The sequence below is a fragment of the Panulirus ornatus genome, chromosome 63 (assembly GCF_036320965.1).
Source record: "Panulirus ornatus isolate Po-2019 chromosome 63, ASM3632096v1, whole genome shotgun sequence".
NCBI lineage: Eukaryota > Metazoa > Arthropoda > Malacostraca > Decapoda > Palinuridae > Panulirus > Panulirus ornatus.
In genome coordinates this window covers 13,583,802-13,607,457 of record NC_092286.1, presented here as the reverse complement: position 1 = coordinate 13,607,457, position 23,656 = coordinate 13,583,802, and the positions used below count along the sequence as shown (strand labels likewise).

Here is a 23,656-nt window from a genome sequence, read left to right as displayed (position 1 = left end):
AGCGTCTGGGGTAAACCATGGAAAGCTGTGTAGGTGTGTATATTTGCGTGTGTGGACGTATGTATATACATGTGTATGGGGGGGGGGGGGTTGGGCCATTTCTTTCGTCTGTTTCCTTGCGCTACCTCGCAAACGCGGGAGACAGCGACAAAGTATTAAAAAAAAAAAAAAGAAAATTGAATTTGTGATTGTCAATTAGATCATCTCTTAAACCTGTTAAAATCTTCATTATTTAAAACTGGTTAACTAGACTTGCTGGATGATAGATGGCCAGATTTTATATTGTTCATTGTAAAGTACTGTGCATAAGGTAACATACAGTACATTTTGTGCTGAAATTGAAAAATATTGATGCTCAAATAACAATATCTTTCTGCAGGATTAGAACCACTAAGAGTCATAGTGAAGGTAGTGGTGACTCTGATTCTCTTGGTTCAATGCAAGAGTCTGCACTTGGCAGTTCTGGTCAGCTGCCAGGACAAAATAGTATAGATGAGGGAGATATGATGCCTCCCCCATTAGATTATGACACAGTTTTGGTAATCTCGCTCAACACTTCCAGTCCTCCTGAATGTCCAGGACTTATGTCCGAGGAAAAGGTGCTCTCTACAGTACAGGTATTTCCTTTGTGTATGTTTCAGTCATTTGAAATTAGAGCTTGTATTTTTTTTGTACATTCAAGTGGAATTTGTATTATCATGTTAGAATTATTGTCTTCTTATTTTGATATCAGATAAGCTTTCACATGTTTATTGTTTATCATTTTTTTTTTTTTTGTAGGTTTACTATTTAAGGATAAACTATTCTTCCATTTTTTTGATATTCCATGGTACTCCCACCTCAAGCTTTTTTCATTTAAGATTCCAGTTCCAGTAAAAAGCATGGCAAGTGTTTAGTGATTATTGATGAATTATATTATATTGTATTATATTATATTATATTATGTTTTGGTCGAGGTGGTGTGCGAAGTGAGAGGGTCAGGGAGAATGGTTTTGTAAACAGAGAAGAGGTAGTGAAAGCTTTGCGGAAGATGAAACCCGGCAAGGTGACGGGTTTGGATGGTATTGCAGTGGAGTTTATTAAGAAAGGGAGTAACTGTGTTTTTGACTGGTTGGTGAGGATATTTAGTGAAGTACCTGAGGATTGGCTGAATGCATGCATAGTACCATTGTACAGAGGCAAAGGGGATAAAGGTGAGTGTTCAAATTACACAAGTATAAGTTTGTGAAGTATTCCTGGGAAATTATATGGGAGGGTATTGACTGGGGAAGAGCAGTGTGGTTTCAGAAGTAGTAGAGGATTGTGTATCAGGTGTTTGCTTTGAATGAAGTATGTGAGAAATACTTAGAAAAACAAATGGATTTGTATGTAGCATTTATGGATCTGGAGAAGGCATATGATAGAGTTGATAGAGATGCTCTGTGGAAGGTATTAAGAGTATATGGTGTGGGAGGCAAGTCGCTAGAAGCAGTGAAAAGTTTTTATCGAGGACGTAAGGCATGTGTACGTGTAGGAAGAGAGGAAATTGATTGGTTCTCAGTGAATGTAGGTTTGCGGCAGGGATGTGTGATGTCTCCATGGTTGTTTAATTTGTGTATTTATGGGGTTGTTAGGGAGATGAATGCAAGAGTTTTGGAGAGAGGGGCAAGTATGCAGTCTGTTGTGGGTGAGAGGGCTTGGGAAGTGAGTCATTTGTTGTTCGCTGATGATACAGCACTGGTGGCTGATTTGGGTGAGAAACTGCAGAAGCTGGTGACTGAGTTTGGTAAAGTGCATGAAAGAAGAAAGCTGAGAGTAAATGTGAATAATAGCAAGGTTATTAGGTTTAGTAGGGTTGAGGGACTAGTCAATTGGGAGGTAAGATTGAATGGAGAAAAACTGGAGGAAGTGAAGTGTTTTAGATATCTGGGAGTGGATTTGGCAGTGGATGGAACCATGGAAGCAGAAGTGAGTCACACGGTGGGGGAGGGGGCGAAAGTTCTGGGAGCGTTGAAGATTATGTGGAAGGTGAGAACATTATCTCGGAAAGCAAAAATGGGTATTTTTGAAGGAATAGTGGTTCCAACAATGTTATATGGTTGTGAGGCTTGGGCAAAAGATAGGGTTGTGCCTTGGAAGGTGGATGTGCTGGAAATGATATGTTTGAGGACCATATGCGGTGTGAGGTGGTTTGATCGAGTAAGTAATGAAAGGGTAAGAGAGATGTGTGGTAATAAAGATAGTATGGTTGAGAGAGCAGAGGAAGGTGTAGTGAAATGGTTTGGTCACATGGAGAGAATGAGTGAGGAAAGATTGACAAAGAGGATATATGTGTCAGAGGTGGAGGGAATGAAGAGAAGTGGGAGACCAAATTGGAGGTGAAAGTATGGAGTGAAAAAGCTTTTGAGTGATCTGGGTCTGAACATGCAGGAGGGTGAAAGGCGTGCAAGGAATAGAGTGAATTGGAATGATGTGGTATACCGGGGTCGACGTGCTGTCAGTGGATTGAACCAGGGCATGTGAAGTGTCTGGGGTAAACCATGGGCCTAGATGTGGAAAGGGAGCTGTGGTTTTGGTGCATTACACATGACAGCCTAGAGACTGAGTGTGAACGAATTTGGCCTTTGTTTTTTTTTCCTAGTGCTATCTCGTGCATGTGCGGGGGGAGGGGGGTGCTATTTCATGTGAGGCGGGATGGCGACGGGAATGGGTGAGGGCAGCAAGTATGAATATGTACATGTGTATGTATGTATTTGTCTGTGTATGTATATGTATGTATAAATTGAAATGTATCGGCATGTATATGTGCATGTGTGGGCATGTATGTATATACATGTGTATGTGGGTGGGTTGGGCCATTCTTTCATCTGTTTCCTTGTGCTACCTCGCTAACGTGGGAGATATTATGCACAATAAACATATCACTGAACTATACAAAGAATCTATGGTTGAAATGAAATTTAAAGATTTCTCTATGTGAAGATTTAGGGTGATTTTTGTTCTGATGAGTATGAACAGATGTCAGAAATATGCTCGTTGTTTCAGGGTATTTTTCTTGATTTTCAGTTGAAAGTAAAAGGTTCAAAGTTCAAAGAGTGTAATGATATAATTTCAGGATTGATCATTCGTAGAATGAAATGAAAGTGAGTGAGGTTGGTGATTGGTAGTGCATATGTACCTGATAGTGAGAGTAGGGAAGAAAAATGGGCTTTTTGTGAGGGACTGAGTTAGTATCTTTGCAGTTTTGGTGCAAGGGATCATATCTTGGTGATGGGGGATCTGAATGCAAGAGAGTTATTATGGCAGTTAAGGGTGTATGTGAGGAGTGTGGGGTACCTTGTGTAAATGAAAATTAGGTGCACTGTTGAATTGCGTACTGAATGAGAAACGGTGTTTCAGAATTCTTTGTGGAAAAAGGGTGCTTCCATAAATGTACATGGGTGAGAGGGATATGGACACAACTGGTAGTATTGGATTATTTGCTAATTAAGAGGTGTACAAAAGAAAGCTTCTTGGATGTAAATGTGCTGAGAGGGTCAGCAGGTGAGATATCTGATCACATCTTAGTAAAAGTGTGAAAGGTTGAAATGGTTTTAGGAAAAGAAATATGTTTAAGTGAAAGTGAGCTTGAAAAGAATTGCCAGGAGAGAATGAGTGAAGAGTGGCATAGGGTGAGAGTAATTGAAACGAGGGGGGAATAGGAGAGGAGTGGAAGGTATGATTAAGGAAGCAGTTCTTACATGTGCGGGTGATGCATATAGCATGCAGAAGATGGGAGGTGGGCATGTGAGAATAAGTGGTGGGGTGAAGTACATTTGGTAGTAAAAGAGAAAAATGAGATTTAGGATCATGGGGAAGGAGTTGAAGTGATTTTGTCGGTTTACAAGGGAAATTAGCATGAGGTAAAGAGAAAGATATGGGAGCTGAAAAAGGGCAAATGAGAAATAGGATGAGGGACTACCAGCAAACTTCACAGGTGAATAGAGTAAGGAGAACAAGAGAATGTGTGGGAGTGACTAGGTAAAACAAATTAGGAGGTGGTAATAGGCAAAGAAAAGGTGAAAAGGAGATGAGGTGAGTATTTTGAAGGGCTGTTGAATATGTTAGATGATGGGATGGGAAGTATGGTGTGTTTTGGGGAAGGTGGCAAGCTGAGTAACAGAGTCTTGGTGGATGGATTGGTGAACAGTGAGGCGTTACTGAAAGCCCTGCATAAGATGAAGTGTGGTAAAGCAGTAGGAGTGGATGGAATAACAGTTGAGTTTCATAATAAAGGGGATAGTAATGCTGATTGGTAAGTGAAGCTGTTCATTGTTTGCATAGCCCAAAATGAGATGCTTGAGGACAGGCAGAAAGTATATTCAGTGCCCTTTTGTAAAGGCAAGGGGAACAAAAGTGAAAGCTCAAATTACTAATTTAAAAATCTGATGAATGTATCTGTTACAATGAATAGGAAAGTGATAGTTGAGAGGTCTGTGGCATGCACCTAACATCACACTAAGGAGAAGTGTGGCTTCAAAAGATATCAAAGGTGTGCTTACCAGGTGTAAGCTTTGAAAAATATGGATCAGAAATACTTTAGGAAAAGAATGAGTTGTATGTGCCATTTATGGATATGAAGAAAGCATGTGAAGAGGTCAATGGAGAAGTCTTGTGAAAAGTGCTATGGTTGTAGGTTAGGGGGTAAATTATGAACTGCTAAATGCAGTAAGGAGTTTTTACTTGGAGGGTAATGCATCTATTTGAGTAGGAGGTTAGAGGGGTAAAATGGTTCTTGGTGGAGTTAGATCTGTGTCAAGGATATGGGATGTTAATATAGTTGTTTAGTCTTTGTATGGACAGGTTTGTAAGAGAGGTGAATGGAAGGACTTTAGAGTGAGGAGCAGGTCTTTGGTATGCTGGGGATAGAGGATGGGGGAGTGGGAGTTAAATCAGTTGCTATTTGCAGATGTATCTTTGGTAGCAGACTCCTGTTAGAATCTGTAGAAGCTATCAGTAAAGTTTGGGAGTGTTTTAGAAAAGGTTGAGAGTGAGTGCGAAACAAAAGTGAGATAATGAAGTGCAGTAGGGAATGAGACATGGTGGTTTAAGGGTAAATTTGAATTGGGAGGGCTGGAAGAAGTGGAATTGTGTAGATACCTGATAGTCATGGAGTTTTAGGGGCTGAAATGAATCAGAGGAGTGGAGAGGATACATTGAGAATTGTGTGGAAGGAGGTCAGGTCTGTTTGAGCAAAGATGGGTGTATTTGAAGATGTAGTAGGCCCAACTGTTGTGGGATGTTCATTATGGGCCGTAAATGCAAGAGAAAGAAAGAGGATGGACATGTTAGAAATGAGATACATGACGACAGTATGTAGTGCTAGGCAGGTTGATCGTGTTTGGAATGACAGTGCAGGACAGGTGTATTGATAAGAGTTTGATAGCACAGTGATGATGAATAAACAAAAACTGACTTAGGAGGATCTTTGTGCTAGAAATAAAAGGAGGAAAGGGATGTAGATACAAGATTTTTGCTAAATTGTATGGCTAGTGCATAGTACTTCAGGAAAATCTAGAGTGGCAAAGGTTGAAACATGTAAGTGTTGCTTTGTCAAATGTTATGTGTGAGATGGAGGGATTTGATGTTTATGGGCTGAATGTCAGCAGCCCTTGTGTGGGTGATGGAGAAAGAAAAAAATGCAACTAGAGCCAAAAGAGTGAAACCTGACTGCTAATGAGGTGCTGGCTTGCTGTGCAGCATTCACCAATCCTCCCAATACTTAGGCAGGTAATGCCTTTTTTTTATTGGTGGCTGCCTACTGCCTACCAGTGATGGGGGAGACCAAGAAGGAGACAAGGATGGAGTGAAAGAGGCTTTGAGTTACAGGTACCTGAACATTATGCAGGGTGAAAGGTGTTCATAGGATAGAATTAATTGAATCAGTGTGGTGCATGGAGGGTGATGTGCTGTCTGGGAGCTGAACCAGGGCTTATTAAGTGGCTAAGGTAAGCCATGGAATAGAATGCGGGACTTAGCTGTGGTTAGTGGGGTCTGGGTTTAGTGCATTATAGATGACATCTAGTGATTAGATGTGTAAATGGGGTCATTGTTCAACTGATTGTATGGCTACCTCACCGAGACAGGAAAAGCAGTTGTGCATGAAAGAATGAATAATCCTTATTTAAAAGGTTCAACAAACAGATATTAGATTGAGTCAAGAGCCTAAGATTGCAAGAAAGTGAGAACAGGAGGGTTGTGTTGCATGTATGTTTTCATGGTGAGGTGGTTTTTTAAATGTATAAGAAATGAGCTGAAAGTAAATACTTAAAATTTGATGTTCATTAAATCTTAGCTTTTAGATGTAGAGTTTGGTGTAAATGAAGGAGGCATGTAAGGACAGAAATAAGTGGAGACACTTTTGACGTGGCCATCCCCTTTGATTGGAGTTCCCGAAGGGAACAGTCATCAGAGAAGTAGGTAAAAATCTTAGGTTATGGATTGCATGGTTGTAACTTCTCATGCGAGCACTACTGTTCAAGAATTAAAGAATTGCCTGTTTTCCCATTAAGTGTTCTTGGCCAAAGTCACATTGTAGTCCAAGTTTAGGTGAATTATACATTCATGTAACGCCACAATGTTGTTGAAAGATTGTTTTAGCAGATGTAGCTGTTACTACATCCTCACATGATCTTCCTTCCACTGTTTTGCTTTCCCTCTTTCATGCTTCCCAGTTTTTACTTTTATGTTTTAAGTATACTGGGGAATTATTGGATAAGAACTTTCTTTTTCTGCTTATTCATGATGCATAACACTCATTAATACACTTGATGAGGTAACCCACTTCCAACACATTCATAATTCCCTTAGTGTAAGTAGTGGGCAACACATTTCACATGTTGCATGTCATAGTTAAATCATCACAAAGAATTATATAGCAAGAGTTTTAGATTTGGTCAGTAACCACAATGTTTGAATGTAACAACCTGCTTTTAATGCAAGAAAAATGTATAAGATATAGTTAGTACTATGGTTAAGACTTTAGAAGCTTAGATGGGATTTATTATTCTTTTATAATTTCCAGGCAACCAAATCAGCTTCTCGTGTGAGAATGAATGTAGAGGATGAAGGTGATGGTGGAGGAGGGGAGGCCACAATAGAAAAACGGACTCGATTTTCACTTTCACATGATGAGGGATCAATTGGAAACACATCAGATAACTTAGAAGCTATTAGTGAAGCTGCAAGCAATCATAGTGTTGCATCGAGTTTGGATGATGTTGAACAGGTAAAATTGTCTCTTTAGCTTGTTAATGGCTGAAGGTGGAGTGAAAGTGTTGAGAGAAGATCTCTTGCAATTGATGAATATATGAATAGGAGTGTAAAATTATTCAAGACAATTTGCATAAACTGTAGTCATAATTAGTGAAGAATTTGCTTATTTTATGGTATGGCCATTGCAACCTTACCCATCTGCCTCCCCATAGTAGTAAGCTTGGCACCAGAGCATCACATTGGAAGAATTGTAAAGTAGGAATGCCATTTATTTATTGAAATTAAGATTGCATTTAAGTACATGGATGAAGAAGTGCATAGGAGAATATATACCTAAATTAAATTATGCATTTAAGTACATGGATGAAGAAGTGGATAGGGAAGTGCATACCTTAAATAGAATATGAATCTCAAGCTTAGTCTCTGCACTTGAACAAGCATGTTGATCTGATTGAGGCAGTCCATTGGTACTTGAATTGGGAAAGCTGATTGTATACAGGGAGAGTTATTGGTTATGATTTTTGACCACTGGAAGAGGAGGAAGACTGGAGATATGATTACAACTTCCAAGTTCTTGAGTGAAACTGAGACCTTGAAAGGGAACAGTTCTGTGGAAAAAAAAAATTATTGAGAGGTCATAGCAAGAAGTTAAGCAGAAAACAATATAAAAGAGATATGAAGAAGTTCTATAAAAATATTGCGATGGATATGTTAATTGTCATGAGACTGAATACAGACAGTATTAAGAAATTTAAAGAATTGTGTGGTAGTGCAATAGGTTCCCATAAGTGTAGAACTTCCTCTTCATACTGCAGAAATTGTGAATTAGAAATTGGTAAGTACGTGCTTCTGTATAGATATTTCTGTAATGCTGGAATCAACAGAGTTGCAGTAGTGGATGAATGTAGGGAATGCATATTTAAATGAGAACTGATTGTAAATGATAGCAAGACAGTTTTATTTGAGAGAGGGAGTTGCAGTATAGGGTATGTAGGGATAGACAGAAGATAAGAGATATTAAAAGGATTTAGATACCAGGGTATCTCTAGTATTGAATATTAGATTATTTTAATATTTTATAAAGTAATGAAAGGGTAAGAGAGATGTGTGGTAATGAAAAGAGTGTGGTTGAGAGAGCAGAAGAGGGTGTTTTGAAGTTGTTTGGTCGCATGGAGAGAATGCGTGAGGAAAGATTGACAAAGAGGATAAATGTGTCGGAGGTGGAGGGAACGAAGAGAAGTGGGAGACCAAATTGGAGGTAGAAAGATGGAGTTAAAAAGATTTTGAGGGATCAGGGCCTGAACATGCAGGAGGGTGAAAGGCGTGCAAGGAATAGAGTGAATTGGAACGATGTGATATACTGGGGTCGACGTGCTGTCAATGGATTGAACCAGGGCATGTGAAGCGTCTGGGGTAAACCATGGAAAGTTTTGTGGGGCCTGGATGTGGAAAGGGAGCTGTGATTTTGGTGCATTATACATGACAGCTAGAGACTGAGTGTGAATGAATGTGGCCTTTGTTGTCTTTTCCTAGCGCTACCTCGAGCACATGAGGGGGGAAGGGTTTGTTATTTCATGTGTGGTGGGGTGGCGACGGGAATGAATAAGGGCAGACTATGAATTATGTATATGTGTATATGTCTGTGTGTGTATATATATGTATACGTTGAGATGTACAGGTATGTATATGTGCATGTGTGGATGTGTATGTATATACATGTGTATGTGGGTGGGTTGGGCCGTTCTTTTGTCTGTTTCCTTGTGCTACCTCGCTAACATGGGAGACAGCAACAAAATATAATATATAAATGAATAAATAATTATAAAATAAGGCTGATGAAGTAACTATAGGCTTTCATTTTATATGAAGTCATTGTACTTCTTAGTTTACTGATACTTGTTCATCTTTTCTCACTGTAGTGAGTTAGTGCCAGGAACAGGTGAAGAAATGGCCTCATTTGCTCACTTTTACTCTGTTGCTGACGTGTGTAATGCACTCAAACTTTGGCAAGGCTCTATCATTGGAAGTAAAGTCTCTTCGAAGAACTTCACACTACAGAGAAATCTGCATTTCCCTGAAATTGGAAGTAGCGTGGTCTTGGGCCTTTAGAAAGGTCCAGAGTAATGCAAAAACTCTTTCATAGAAATTGGTCCTTGAGTAATTGTAAGTTTGAATGGAGAAAAATTGGTGGAAGTGAAGTGTTTTAGATGTCTGGGAATGGACTTATTAGCAAATGGAACCGTGGAAGCAAAAGTGAGTCATGGGGTGGGGGAAGAGGCAAAGGTTCTGGGAGCGATGAATTCGTGTGGAAAGAGAGAACATTATCTCGGAAAGCAAAAATGTTCGAAGGAATAGTAGTTCCAACAATATTATATGCTTGCGAGGCATGGGCTATAGGTAGGGTTGTATGGAAGAGGGTGGTTGTGTTGGAATTGAAATGTTTGAGGACAATATGTGGTGTGAGATGGTTTGATTGAGTAATGAAAAGGTAAGAGATATGTGTGTTGATAAAAGGAGTGTGGTTGAGAGAGCAGAAGAGAATGTAGTGAAATGATTTGGACATATGGAGAGAATGAGTGAGGAAAGATTGACAAAGAGGATATACGTGTCAGAGGTGCAGGGAACAAGAAGTGGGAAACCAAATTGAAGGTGAAAGGATGGAGTGAAAAAGATTTTGAGCAATCAGGACTTGAACATACATGAGGGTGGGAGGCGTGCAAGGAATAGAGTGAATTGGAATAATGTGGTATACTGGGGTCGTTGTGCTGTCAGTGGACTGAACTAGGGCATATTAAACGCCTGGGGTAGCCCATGGAAAGTTCTGTGGGGCCTGGATACGGATAGGGCACTGTGGTTTCAATGCATTACACATGACAGCTAGAGATAAAAGGATGGAGAGAAAAAGATTTTGAGCGATTGGGGGCTGAACATGCAGGAGGGTGTGGCATGCAATAGATAGAGTGAATTGGAACGATGTGGTATACTGGAGTTGACATGTTGTCAGTCGACTGAACCAGGGCATGTGAAACATCCAGGATAAACCATGGAAAGGTCTGTGGGTCTTGGATTTGGATAATGAGTTGTGCTTTCAATACATTATACATGACAGCTTGAGAATGGATGGGAACAGATGCGGCCTTTCTTTGTCTGTTCCTGTTGCTACCTTGGTAGCACGCGAAATGGCGATCAAGTATGAAAGAAAGATTAAGACTTTTTTATACATTAGGGGTAAAAAGGTAGAATTCTTTTCCAGGAGCATAGCTTCCTTGCTGTCTTCCCAGCTTAATGAGTCAGGGCTGGGGACCCAAGGTTTATTGAATTAGTTATTGAAAAGGTGCATCTTTGCAGTTGATATACCCCATTAAAATGAGGAAGGCATTCAAGTAATAGTTAGATAGGTAGACTTTTTGATATAGGCTTCATTCAGCACAAAAGCCTTCAGTCTGCAAAATGAGGTAGGCATTTTTTAGTTAATGTATTAATTTAGCTTAGACTTTCTCATTTTTGGTAAACAGATAGACCTCTTATTTTAAGCACCTTGCCAGCAGCCTTGCCATCATAACTTTAATTCAGGTCTTCTGTTTTTCTTTTTGTATTAATGCTTTATTGTGCTCTGTTGAATTTTGATTTTTTTTTTTTTTTTTTAGGAGGATCAACCTGACAACTTATCAGACATGGTCTCGGCAAATGTATCTGGCCGTGGAACTCCCAATGTGTCAGGTCGAGATACTCCTTCATCACAAGTAACAGAGGGTGAAGAGGCTGCTTTGAGAAGTGGAGAAGAAAACCAGCCTCCACCACCTAATGTTCCAGTTACTGTTCCAAAGCCAGCAAGGGCTGATATTGAGGAAAAGTTTGGACGTTTTGAAATCAAACCTCTGATAGGTGGAGATGAAACTGTATCTTTAGTGTCTGATACTTGGAGCACTGACGTATTAGCCAGTGATTCTGAAACTATTGAAGCAGCAGATAGAACAGATCGTGGAGATCAGTTTCACGATCAGCTCCTAAATCGACATTTAGCAGAACTAGATAGGATGCAAGGAGACTATGTGAGTGGAGATGCTACCGGAGAGACTTTTGAAACTGCTTCTGAAGCTTGGAGCACAGATGTTTTAGCTTCTGATTCAGAGAGAATGACAGAGTTTGACACAGATGATGCTCAAAGTGTTGCACGTTCAGATGATACAGGACGATCAGAAGTTGAAGTTGAATTGGGTGGAAGTGACCTGCTGAGACCAGAACCTTTACATCAAGAAGATAATGTTACTCCGCGTGCTCAGGGATCTCGATCTCCAGTTGATGGAACACTCAGTGGTGCCATTGGAGGTAGTAGTGGTGGCATATTAAAACCAATGCCAGTGTTACCTCCCTCTTTAAGTTCAGATACAAGTAACAGTATACCAAGTGGTATTTTGAAACCCATTCCAGTGATTCATAGTCGAATAAGTGGACCAGCAACTCCCCCTCGAGTGGAATTTCAACCTATCCATCCAGCTGAAGAGAACCAGTGCCTCATGGATAGATTGCAGTCTGACAGAGTAAGAGAAGAAGAGTCTCAGGTTGAACAGGAAATTGCATCTGCTACACAGTCTTTGGGGCGTCTAAGCCTTAATCTTTCTACATTACCTAATAATGGGATTGTGTCTGGTGATCAGCACCTCTTACTCAATACTTTTATTGGTGATAGTAGTGGAGGAGGATCCAGTGCTCCACTCATGGATTTAGGTGGCAGTAGTGAAGGTGGACATATTGTTGTTCATCCTCACCATAAGCTAGTGTCTAGTGACCGTGGTTCAGGAGAGGACAGCAGCCTTCATTTAAGTACTACAAGTTTAGCATCCTCCAGCAGTTCAGGATCAGACATAGTCGGAGGCTCTGGTAAATTGCGCTCTGCTTCAAATGCTAGTTCTGGCCCAACAACAGATTCAGTTGATACCCCAGAACCCACTGCACCAACGATCAGTATGGCAGCCACAGGTGCAATTCCTAAAAGCATTAGCTTTGATAAAACAGCAGAACGAGGAGATCGTGATACAATTGATGGTGATGCAAAACACAAACGAGGCTTTTTCAAAAACTTTAAGCTCCCAGGGTTTAAGGGTCGTCGTAAACCTGGAAGTAGGTCTGGCGATGATACAACCTATATACGTGCAGGACTGAACAGCCAAGAAGTGATCATTAGACGAGCTCTTTCTGAAGAGAACCGACCTCCTACTATTGAAGAAACAAGTGATGACATACTGGCAAAATACCGAAATAAGAAGCCAGATATGGATACGTCAGAGCCAGATAGTGGCATTGTCTCAGCTCACAGTATGTAAGTATAGTAGTCCAGCAGTGTTCATTTTGATATTATAGTATGTCCATGTAAATATCATTTTAGATGAACAAGTGTAACATTTTAGTCGTGAATGAAGGATTTGGTTTAATGAAATTTTATGTATAATCGTCTTCTAGAAGCCAGTATATTTAGAACTGCTTCTTCACTGAGTTAAGTGAAAGTGTATGGATAAGAATATAGCCTAGGACTTTAGAATGGTTGTATTTCCATCACTTAGCGCACCATAGATAATATCTTGTCATCTGTGACATTTTTTTTTTTCAAAGGGTTACTGTGATATTCCTTGTCATTTAAGATCATATAGGGTGTCTGTGGTAAGATTCTCAATAGAGTTTTAACAGGAGTGATGATGATTGGAAGTTGGGAGAGAGAAGTGTACATGGCTTTTGATTATAATGAAAAGTGCTGAGAGGTAACAAACTAGTAAACACCTTGGAGACATTGACTGTGGATAAGGCACGAGAATAACTGTTTTTAATCAGTGAAGGGATTTCCTTAGGGGGTAGGACATATTTTTTATCACATTGGTTGTTTAGTGGGAATGTTAAACTCCAAAATTTTATGTAAACTGTTACAGTTGCAGAATTCAAGGTTTCAAAAATAAACCATTGCATATATATATATATATGGAGCAAGTATGAAGTCTGTTGGGGATGAGAGAGCTTGGGAAGTGAGTCATTTGTTGTTTGCTGATGGTACAGCGCTGGTGGCTGATTCATGTGAGAAACTGCAGAAGCTGGTGACTGACTTTGGTAAAGTGTGTGAAAGAAGAAAGTTAAGAGTAAATGTGAATAAGAGCAAGGTAATTAGGTACAGTAGGGTTGAGGGTCAAGTCAATTGGGAGGTAAGTTTGAATGGAGAAAAACTGGAGGAAGTAAAGTGTTTTAGATATCTGGGAGTGGATATGGCAGCAGATGGAACCATGGAAGCGGAAGTAGATCATAGGGTGGGGGAGGGGGCAAAATCCTGGGAGCCTTGAAGAATGTGTGGAAGTCGAGAAAATTATCTCTGAAAGCAAAAATGGGTATGTTTGAAGGAATAGTGGTTCCAACAATGTTGTATGGTTGCGAGGGGTGGGCTATGGATAGAGTTGTGCGCAGGAGGATGGATGTGCTGGAAATGAGATGTTTGAGGACAATGTGTGGTGTGAGGTGGTTTGATCGAGTAAGTAATGTAAGGGTAAGAGAGATGTGTGGAAATAAAAAGAGCGTGGTTGAGAGAGCAGAAGAGGGTGTTTTGAAATGGTTTGGGCACATGGAGAGAATGAGTGAGGAAAGATTGACCAAGAGGATATATGTGTCGGAGGTGGAGGGAGCAAGGAGAAGTGGGAGACCAAATTGGAGGTGGAAAGATGGAGTGAAAAAGATTTTGTGTGATTGGGGCCTGAACATGCAGGAGGGTGAAAGGAGGGCAAGGAATAGAGTTAATTGGATCGATGTGGTATACCAGGGTTGACGTGCTGTCAGTGGATTGAATCAAGGCATGTGAAGCGTCTGGGGTGAACCATGGAAAGCTGTGTAGGTATGTATATTTGCGTGTGTGGACGTATGTATATACATGTGTATGGGGGGGGTTGGGCCATTTCTTTCGTCTGTTTCCTTGCGCTACCTCGCAAACGCGGGAGACAGCGACAAAGTATAATAAAAAAAAAAATAATATTTTATGATTTGGTAAACAGAGAAGAGGTAGTAAAAGCTTTACAGAAGATGAAAGCCAGCAAGGCAGCGGGTTTGGATGGTATTGCAGTGGAAATTATTAAAAACGGGGGTGACTGTATTGTTGACTGGTTGATAAGGTTATTTAGTGTATGTATGACTCATGAAGAATGTATGTGAGAAATACTTAGAAAAGCAAATGGATTTGTATGTAGCATTTATGGATCTGGAGAAGGCATATGATAGAGTTGATAGAGATGCTCTGTGGAAGGTATTAAGAATATATGGTGTGGGAGGCAAGTTGTTAGAAGCAGTGAAAAGTTTTTATCGAGGATGTAAGGCATGTGTACGTGTAGGAAGAGAGGAAAGTGATTGGTTCTCAGTGAATGTAGGTTTGCGGCAGGGATGTGTGTCTCCATGGTTGTTTAATTTGTTTATGGATGGGGTTGTTAGGGAGGTGAATGCAAGAGTTTTGGAAAGAGGGGCAAGTATGAAGTCTGTTGTGGATGAGAGAGCTTGGGGAGTGAGTCAGTTATTGTTTGCTGATGATACAGCGCTGGTGGCTGATTCATGTGAGAAACTGCAGAAGCTGGTGACTGAGTTTGGTAAAAAGTGTGAAAGAAGAAAGTCAAGAGTAAATGTGAATAAGAGCAAGGTTATTAGGTACAGTAGGGTTGAGGGTCAAGTAATTGGGAGGTAAGTTTGAATGGAGAAAAACTGGAGGAAGTAAAGTGTTTTAGATATCTGGGAGTGGATCTGTCAGCGGATGGAACCATGGAAGCGGAAGTGGATCATAGGGTGGGGGTGGGGGCGAAAATCCTGGGAGCTTTGAAGAATGAGTGGAAGTCGAGAACATTATCTCTGAAAGCAAAAATGGGTATGTTTGAAGGAATAGTGGTTCCAACAATTTTGTATGGTTGCGAGGCGTGGGCTATGGATAAAGTTGTGCGCAGGAGGGTGGATGTGCTGGAAATGAGATGTTTGAGGACAATGTGTGGTGTGAGGTGGTTTGATCGAGTAAGTAACGTAAGGGTAAGAGAGATGTGTGGAAATAAAAAGAGCGTGGTTGAGAGAGCAGAAAAGGGTGTATTGAAATGGTTTGGGCACATGGAGAGAATGAGTGCGGAAAGATTGGCCAAGAGGATATATGTGTCAGAGGTGGAGGGAACGAAAAGTGGGAGACCAAATTGGAGGTGGAAAGATGGAGTGAAAAAGATTTTGTGTGATCGGGGCCTGAACATGCAGGAGGGTGAAAGGAGGGCAAGGAATAGAGTGAATTGGATCGATGTGGTATACCGGGGTTGACGTGCTGTCAGTGGATTGAATCAGGGCATGTGAAGCGTCTGGGGTAAACCATGGAAAGCTGTGTAGGTATGTATATTTGCGTGTGTGGACGTGTATGTATATACATGTGTATGGGGGTGGGTTGGGCCATTTCTTTCGTCTGTTTCCTTGCGCTACCTCGCAAACGCGGGAGACAGCGACGAAGCAAAAAAAAAAAAAAAAAAAAAATTTTATTACACTTTGTCGCTGTCTCCCACGTTTGCGAGGTAGCGCAAGGAAACAGACGAAAGAAATGGCCCAACCCCGCCCCATACACATGTATATACATACGTCCACACACGCAAATATACATACCTACACAGCTTTCCATGGTTTACCCCAGACGCTTCACATGCCTTGATTCAATTCCACTGACAGCACGTCAACCCCGGTATACCACATCGATCCAATTCACTCTATTCCTTGCCCTCCTTTCACCCTCCTGCATGTTCAGGCCCCGATCACACAAAATCTTTTTCACTCCATCTTTCCACCTCCAATTTGGTCTCCCTCTTCTCCTCGTTCCCTCCACCTCCGACACATATATCCTCTTGGTCAATCTTTCCTCACTCATTCTCTCCATGTGCCCAAACCACTTCAAAACACCCTCTTCTGCTCTCTCAACCACGCTCTTTTTATTTCCACACATCTCTCTTACCCTTACGTTACTCACTCGATCAAACCACCTCACACCACACATTGTCCTCAAACATCTCATTTCCAGCACATCCATCCTCCTGCGCACAACTCTATCCATAGCCCACGCCTCGCAACCATACAACATTGTTGGAACCACTATTCCTTCAAACATACCCATTTTTGCTTTCCGAGATAATGTTCTCGACTTCCACACATTCTTCAAGGCCCCCAGAATTTTCGCCCCCTCCCCCACCCTATGATCCACTTTCGCTTCCATGGTTCCATCCTCTGCCAGATCCACTCCCAGATATCTAAAACACTTCACTTCCTCCAGTTTTTCTCCATTCAAACTCACCTCCCAATTGACTTGACCCTCAACCCTACTGTACCTAATAACCTTGCTCTTATTCACATTTACTCTTAACTTTCTTCTTCCACACACTTTACCAAACTCAGTCACCAGCTTCTGCAGTTTCTCACATGAATCAGCCACCAGCGCTGTATCATCAGCGAACAACAACTGACTCACTTCCCAAGCTCTCTCATCCCCAACAGACTTCATACTTGCCCCTCTTTCCAAAACTCTTGCATTTACCTCCCTAACAACCCCATCCATAAACAAATTAAACAACCATGGAGACATCACACACCCCTGCCGCAAACCTACATTCACTGAGAACCAATCACTTTCCTCTCTTCCTACACGTACACATGCCTTACATCCTCGTTAAAAACTTTTCACTGCTTCTAACAACTTTCCACCCACACCATATATTCTTAATACCTTCCACAGAGCATCTCTATCAACTCTATCATATATATATATATATATATATATATATATATATATATATATATATATATATATTTTTTTTTTTTTCTTTTTAATTTTGCTTTGTCGCTGTCTCCCGCGTTAGCGAGGTAGTGCAAGGAAACAGACGAAAGAATGGCCCAACCCACCCACATACACATGTATATACATACACGTCCACACACGCAAATATACATACCTGTACATCTCAATGTATACATATATATACACACAGACATATACATATATACACATGTACATAATTCACACTGTCTGCCTTTATTCATTCCCATCGCCACCTCGCCACACATGGAATAACAACCCCCTCCCCCCTCATGTGTGCAAGGTAGTGCTAGGAAAAGACAACAAAGGCCCCATTCGTTAACACTCAGTCTCTAGCTGTCATGCAATAATGCACCGAAACCACAGCTCCCTTTCCACATCCAGGCCCCACAGAACTTTCCATGGTTTACCCCAGATGCTTCACATGCCCTGGTTCAATCCATTGACAGCACGTTGACCCCGGTATACCACATCGTTCCAATTCACTCTATTCCTTGCACGCCTTTCACCCTCCTGCATGTTCAGGCCCCGATCACTCAAAATCTTTTTCACTCCATCTTTCCACGTCCAATTTGATCTCCCACGTCTCCTCGTTCCTATATCCTCTTGGTCAATCTTTCCTCACTCATTCTCTCCATGTGACCAAACCATTTCAAAACACCCTCTTCTGCTCTCTCAACCACACTCTTTTTATTACCACACATCTCTCTTACCCTATCATTATTTACTCGATCAAACCACATATTGTCCTCAAACATCTCATTTCCAGCACATCCACCCTCCTGCACACAACTCTATCCATAGCCCACGCCTCGCAAGCATACAACATTGTTGGAACCTCTATTCCTTCAAACATACCCATTTTTGCTTTCCGAGATAATGTTCTCGACGTCCACACATTCTTCAAGGCTCCAAAGAATTTTCGCCCCCTCCCCACCCTATGATTCACTTCCGCTTCCATGGTTCCATCCGCTGCCAAATCCACTCCCAGATATCTAAAACACTTCACATCCTCCAGTTTTTCTCCATTCAAACTTACCTCCCAGTTGACTTGACCCTCAACCCTACTGTACCTAATAACCTTGCTCTTATTCACATTTACTCTCAACTCTCTTCTTTCACACATTTACCAAAGTCAGTCACCAGCTTCTGCAGTTTCTCACATGAATCAGCCACCAGCACTGTATCATCAGTGAACGACAGCTGACTCACTTCCCAAGCTCTCTCATCCACAACAGACTGCATACTTGCCCCTCTTTCCAAAACTCTTGCATTCACCTCCCTAACAACCCCATCCATAAACAAATTAAACCACCATGGAGACATCACACACCCCTGCCGCAAACCTACATTCACTGAGAACCAATCACTTTCCTCTCTTCCTACCCGAACACATGCCTTACATCCTCGAAAAAACTTTTCACTGCTTCTAACATCTTGCCTCCCACACCATCTATGCTTAATACCTTCCACAGAGCATCTCTATCAACTCTATCATATGCCTTCTCCAGATCCATAAATGCTACATACAAATCCATTTGCTTTTCTAAGTATTTCTCACATACATTCTTCAAAGCAAACACCTGATCCACACATCTTCTACCACTTCTGAAACCACACTGCTCTTCCCCAATCTGATGCTCTGTACATGCCTTCACCCTCTCAATCAATACCCTTCCATATAATTTACCAGGAATACTCAACAAACTTATACCTCTGTAATTTGAGCACTCACTCTTATCCCCTTTGCCTTTGTACAGTTGCACTATGCAAGCATTCCGCCAATCCTCAGGCACCTCACCATGAATCATACATATATTAAATAACCTTACCACAGTCAACAATACAGTCACCCCCTTTTTTTAATAAATTCCACTGCAATGCCATCCAAACCCGCTTCCTTGCCGGCTTTCATCTTCCGCAAAGCTTTTACTACCTCTTCTCTGTTTACCCAATCATTTTCCCTAACCCTCTCACATTGCACACCACCTCGAGCAAAACACCCTATATATGCCACTCTTATCATCAAACACATTCAACAAACCTTCAAAATACTCACTCCATCTCCTTTTCACATCACCACTACTTGTTATCACCTCCCCATTAGCCCCCTTCACTGATGTTCCCATTTGTTCCCTTGTCTTATGCACTTTATTTACCTCCTTCCAAAACATCTTATTATTCTCCCTAAAATTTAATGATACTCTCTCACCCCAACTCTCATTTGCCCTCTTTTTCACCTCTTGCACCTTTCTCTTGACCTCCTGCCTCTTTCTTTTATACATCTCCCTCTAGTTTGCATTATTTCCCTGCAAAAATCGTCCAAATGCCTCTCTCTTCTCTTTCACTAATAATCTTACTTCTTCATCCCACCACTCACTACCCTTTCTAATCAACCCACCTCCCACTCTTTTCATGCCACAAGCATCTTTTGCACAAACCATCACTGCTTCCCGAAATACATCCCTTTCCCCCCCCACTCCCCTTACGTCCTTTGTTCTCACCTTTTTCCATTCTGTACTCAGTCTCTCCTGGTACTTCCTCACACAAGTCTCCTTCCCAAGCCCACTTACTCTCACCACTCTCTTTACCCCAACATTCTCTCTTCTTTTCTGAAAACCTCTACAAATCTTCACCTTCGCCTCCACAAGATAATGATCAGACATCCCTCCAGTTGCACTTCTCAGCACATTAACATCCAAAAGTCTCTCTTTCATGCGCCTATCAATTATAACGTAATCCAATAGCACTCTCTGGCCATCTCTCCTACTTACATACGCATACTTATGTATATCTCTCTTTTTAAACCAGGTATTCCCAATCACCAGTCCTTTTTCAGCACATAAATCCACAAGTTCTCCACCATTTCCATTTACAACACTGAACACTCCATGTATACCAATTATTCCCTCAACTGCCACATTACTCACATTTGCATTCAAATCACCCATCACTATAATCCGGTCTCGTGCATCAAAACCACTAACACACTCATTCAGCTGCTCCCAAAACACTTGCCTCTCATGATCTTTCTTCTCATGCCCAGGTGCATATGCACCAATAATCACTCATCTCTCTCCATCAACTTTCAGTTTTACCCATGTCAATCTAGAGTTTACTTTCTTACACTCTATCACATACTCCCACCACTCCTGTTTCAGGAGTAGTGCTACTCCTTCCCTTGCTCATGTCCTCTCACTAACCCCTGACTTTACTCCCAAGACGTTCCCAAACCACTCTTTTTTCTTACATTTTTGCCATTTCCCACATTAGCGGAGTAGTGTCAAGAACAGATGACCGAGCCTCGGATTGATATACATGCATTCATATATATGCATACATACATACATCACATCACACCAACCTAGAAAATACAGCAGGGTGAAAGGCGTGCATAGAACAGAGTGAATTGGAATGATGTGGTATACTGGGGTATACCACATGGAAAAGTCTGTGGGGCCTAGATATGAAAAGGGAGCTGTGGTTTCAGTGCAATACACATGACTACTAGAGAATGAATGTGAGTGGATGTGTCCTTTCTTTGTGTGTTTCCTGGCACTACCTCGCTGATGCAGGTGGTGGTAATTAGGAGTAGAGAAGAAGAGAATGTATATATTATTTTTTTTTTTTTTTTTGCTTCATGCATTTGTATATATGTCTGTGTATGTATATATTTTTTTTCATACTATTCGCCATTTCCCGCCATAGCGAGGTAGCGTTAAGAACAGACAACTGAGCATTTGAGGAAATATCCTCACTTGCCCCTTTCTCTCTTCCTACTTTTGAAAAATTGAAAACAAGAGGGGAGGATTTCCAGCCCCCGCTCCCTTCCCTTTTAGTCACCTTCTACGACACACAGGGAATACATGGGAAGTATTCTTTCTCCCCTATCTCCCACTTTTCCTCGTTCCCTCCATCTTTGACACTTATATCCTCTTTGTCAATCTTTCCTCACTCATTCTCTTCATGTGACCAAACAATTTCAATACACCCTCTTTTGCTTTCTCAACCACACTCTTTTTATTACTAAACATCTCTCTTACCCTTTCATTCCTTACTCGATCAAGACACCTCACCACATATTGTCCTCAGACATCTCATTCCCAACACATCCACCCTCATCTGTGCAACCTTATCTATAGCCCACGCCTCGCAACCACATAACATTGATGGAACCACTGTTCCTTCAAACATACCCATTTTTGCTCTCCAAAATAACATTCTTGCCTTGTGCATATTCTTCAATGCTTTTAGAACCTTCGCCCCTCCTGCAACCTATGACTCGCTTCTGCTTCCATAGTTCCATCTGCTGCCAAATCCATTCCCAGATATGTAAAACACTTCACTTCCTCCAGTTTTTCTCCATTTAAACTTTCCTCCCAATTGACTTGTCCCTCAACCCTACTGAATCTAATGACCTTGCTCTTATTCACATTTACTCTCAACTTTTTTCTTTCACACACTTTACCTAACTCAGTCACCTACTTCTGCAGTTTCTCACATGAATCAGCCACCAGTGCTGTATCATCAGCAAACAACAACCAACTCGCTTCCCAAGCCCTCTTAATCCACAACAGACTGCATACTTGCCCCTCTCTCCAAAACTCTTGCATTCACCTCCCTAACAACCCCATCTATAAACAAATTAGATAACCATGGAGACATCAAGTACTCTGCTGCAAACTGACATTCACTGGGAACCAATCACTTTCCTCTCTTCCTATTTGTACACATGCCTTACACCCTCGATAAAATCCTTTCACTGCTTCTAGCGACTTACCTCCCACACCATATATTCTTAATACCTTCCACAAAGCATCTTTGTCAACTCTATCATATGCCTCTCCAGATCCATAAATGCTACATAGAGATCCATTTTTTTTTTTCAAGTATTTCTCACTTACATTCTTCAAAGCAAACACCTGATCCACTCATCCTTTACCACTTCTGAGACCACACTGTTCTTCTCCAATCTGATGCTCTGTACATGCCTTCACCCTCTCAATCAATACTCTCCCATGTAATTTACCAGGAATACTCAACAAACTTGTACCTTTATAATTTGAACATTCACCTTTATCCCCTTTCCCTTTGTGCAATGGCACTATGCATGCATTCCACCAATCCTCAGGCACTTCACCATGAACCATAAGTACATTGAATATCCTTACCAACCAGTCAACAACACTGTCACCCCCTTTTTTAATAAATTCCACTGCAATACCATCCAAACCCGCCGCCTTTCCGGCTTTCATCTTCCACAAAGCTTTTGCTACCTCTTCTCTGTTTACCAAACCATTCTCCCAGATTCTCTCACTTTGCACACCACCGTGACGAAAACACCCTATATCTGCCACTCTGTTGTCAAACACATTCAACAAATCTTCAAAATACTCACTCAATCTCCCTCTCACTTCACCACTACTTGTTATTTCCTCCCCATTAGCCCCCTTCACCAATGTTCCCATTTGTTCTCTTGTCTTACGCACTTTATTTACCTCCTTCCAAAACACCTTTTTATTATATCTAAAATTTAATGATACTCTCTCACCCCAACTCTCATTTGCCCTCTTTTTCACCTTTTGCACCTTTCTCTTGACCTCCTGCCTCTTTCTTTTATACGTCTTCCAATCATTTGCACTATTTCTCTGCAAAAATCGCCGAAATGCCTCTCTCTTCTCTTTCACTAACAACATTACTTCTTCATCCCATCACTCACTACCCTTTCTAATCTGCCTACCTCCTACTTTTCTCATGCCACAGGCATCTTTTGTGCAATCCATCACTGCTTCCCTGAATACATCCCATTCCTACCCTACTCCCCTTACGTCATTTCCTCTCACCATTTTCCATTCTGCACTCATTCTCTCCTGGTACTTCCTCACACAAGTCTCCTTTCCAAGCTCACTTACTCTCACCACTTTCTTCACCCCAACATTCTCTCCTCTTTTCTGAAAAGCTCTTCAAATCTTCACCCTCGCCTCCACAAGATAATGATCAGACATCCCTTCAGTTGCCCCTATCAGCACATTAACATCCAAAAGTCTCTCTTTCATGCATATATCAATTAACATGTATTCCAATAAGGCTCTCTGGCCATCTCTCTTACTTACATATGTATACTTATGTATATCTCTCTTTCTAAACTGGGTATTCCCAAATCACCAGTCCTTTTTCAGCACACAAATCTACAAGCTCCTCACCATTTCCATTTACAACTCTGAACACCCCATGTACACCAATTATTCCCTCAACTGCCACATTACTCACCTTTGCATTCAAATCACCCATCACTATAACCCGGTCTCGTGCATCAAAGCTGCTAACACACTCGCTCATCTGCTCCCAAAACACTTGTCTCTCATGATCTTCTCATGACCAGGTGCGTAGGCACCAATAATCCCCCATTTCTCTCCATCCACTTTCAGTTTTACCCATATCAATCTAGAGTTTACTTTCTTACACTGTATCACATACTCCCACAACTCCTGCTTCAGGAGTAGTGCTACTCCTTCCTTTGCTCTTGTTCTCTCACCAACCCCTGACTTTACTCCCAAGACATTCCCAAACCAGTCTTCCCCTTTACCC

The 23,656-nt window shown here is 41.3% G+C and overlaps 1 protein-coding gene across 1 annotated transcript in view; it reads left to right on the top strand.

Moving 5' to 3' along the window:
* Nucleotides 1-23,656, top strand: part of Gapvd1 (GTPase activating protein and VPS9 domains 1) — a 141,294-nt gene that overhangs the window by 53,214 nt on the left and 64,424 nt on the right. Inside the window, exons 11-13 of the mRNA XM_071656428.1 lie at nucleotides 380-617; nucleotides 7,043-7,246; nucleotides 10,881-12,553. Coding sequence (XP_071512529.1) covers nucleotides 380-617; nucleotides 7,043-7,246; nucleotides 10,881-12,553 — 2,115 coding nt within the window. The remainder of the gene's footprint in view (nucleotides 1-379; nucleotides 618-7,042; nucleotides 7,247-10,880; nucleotides 12,554-23,656) is intronic.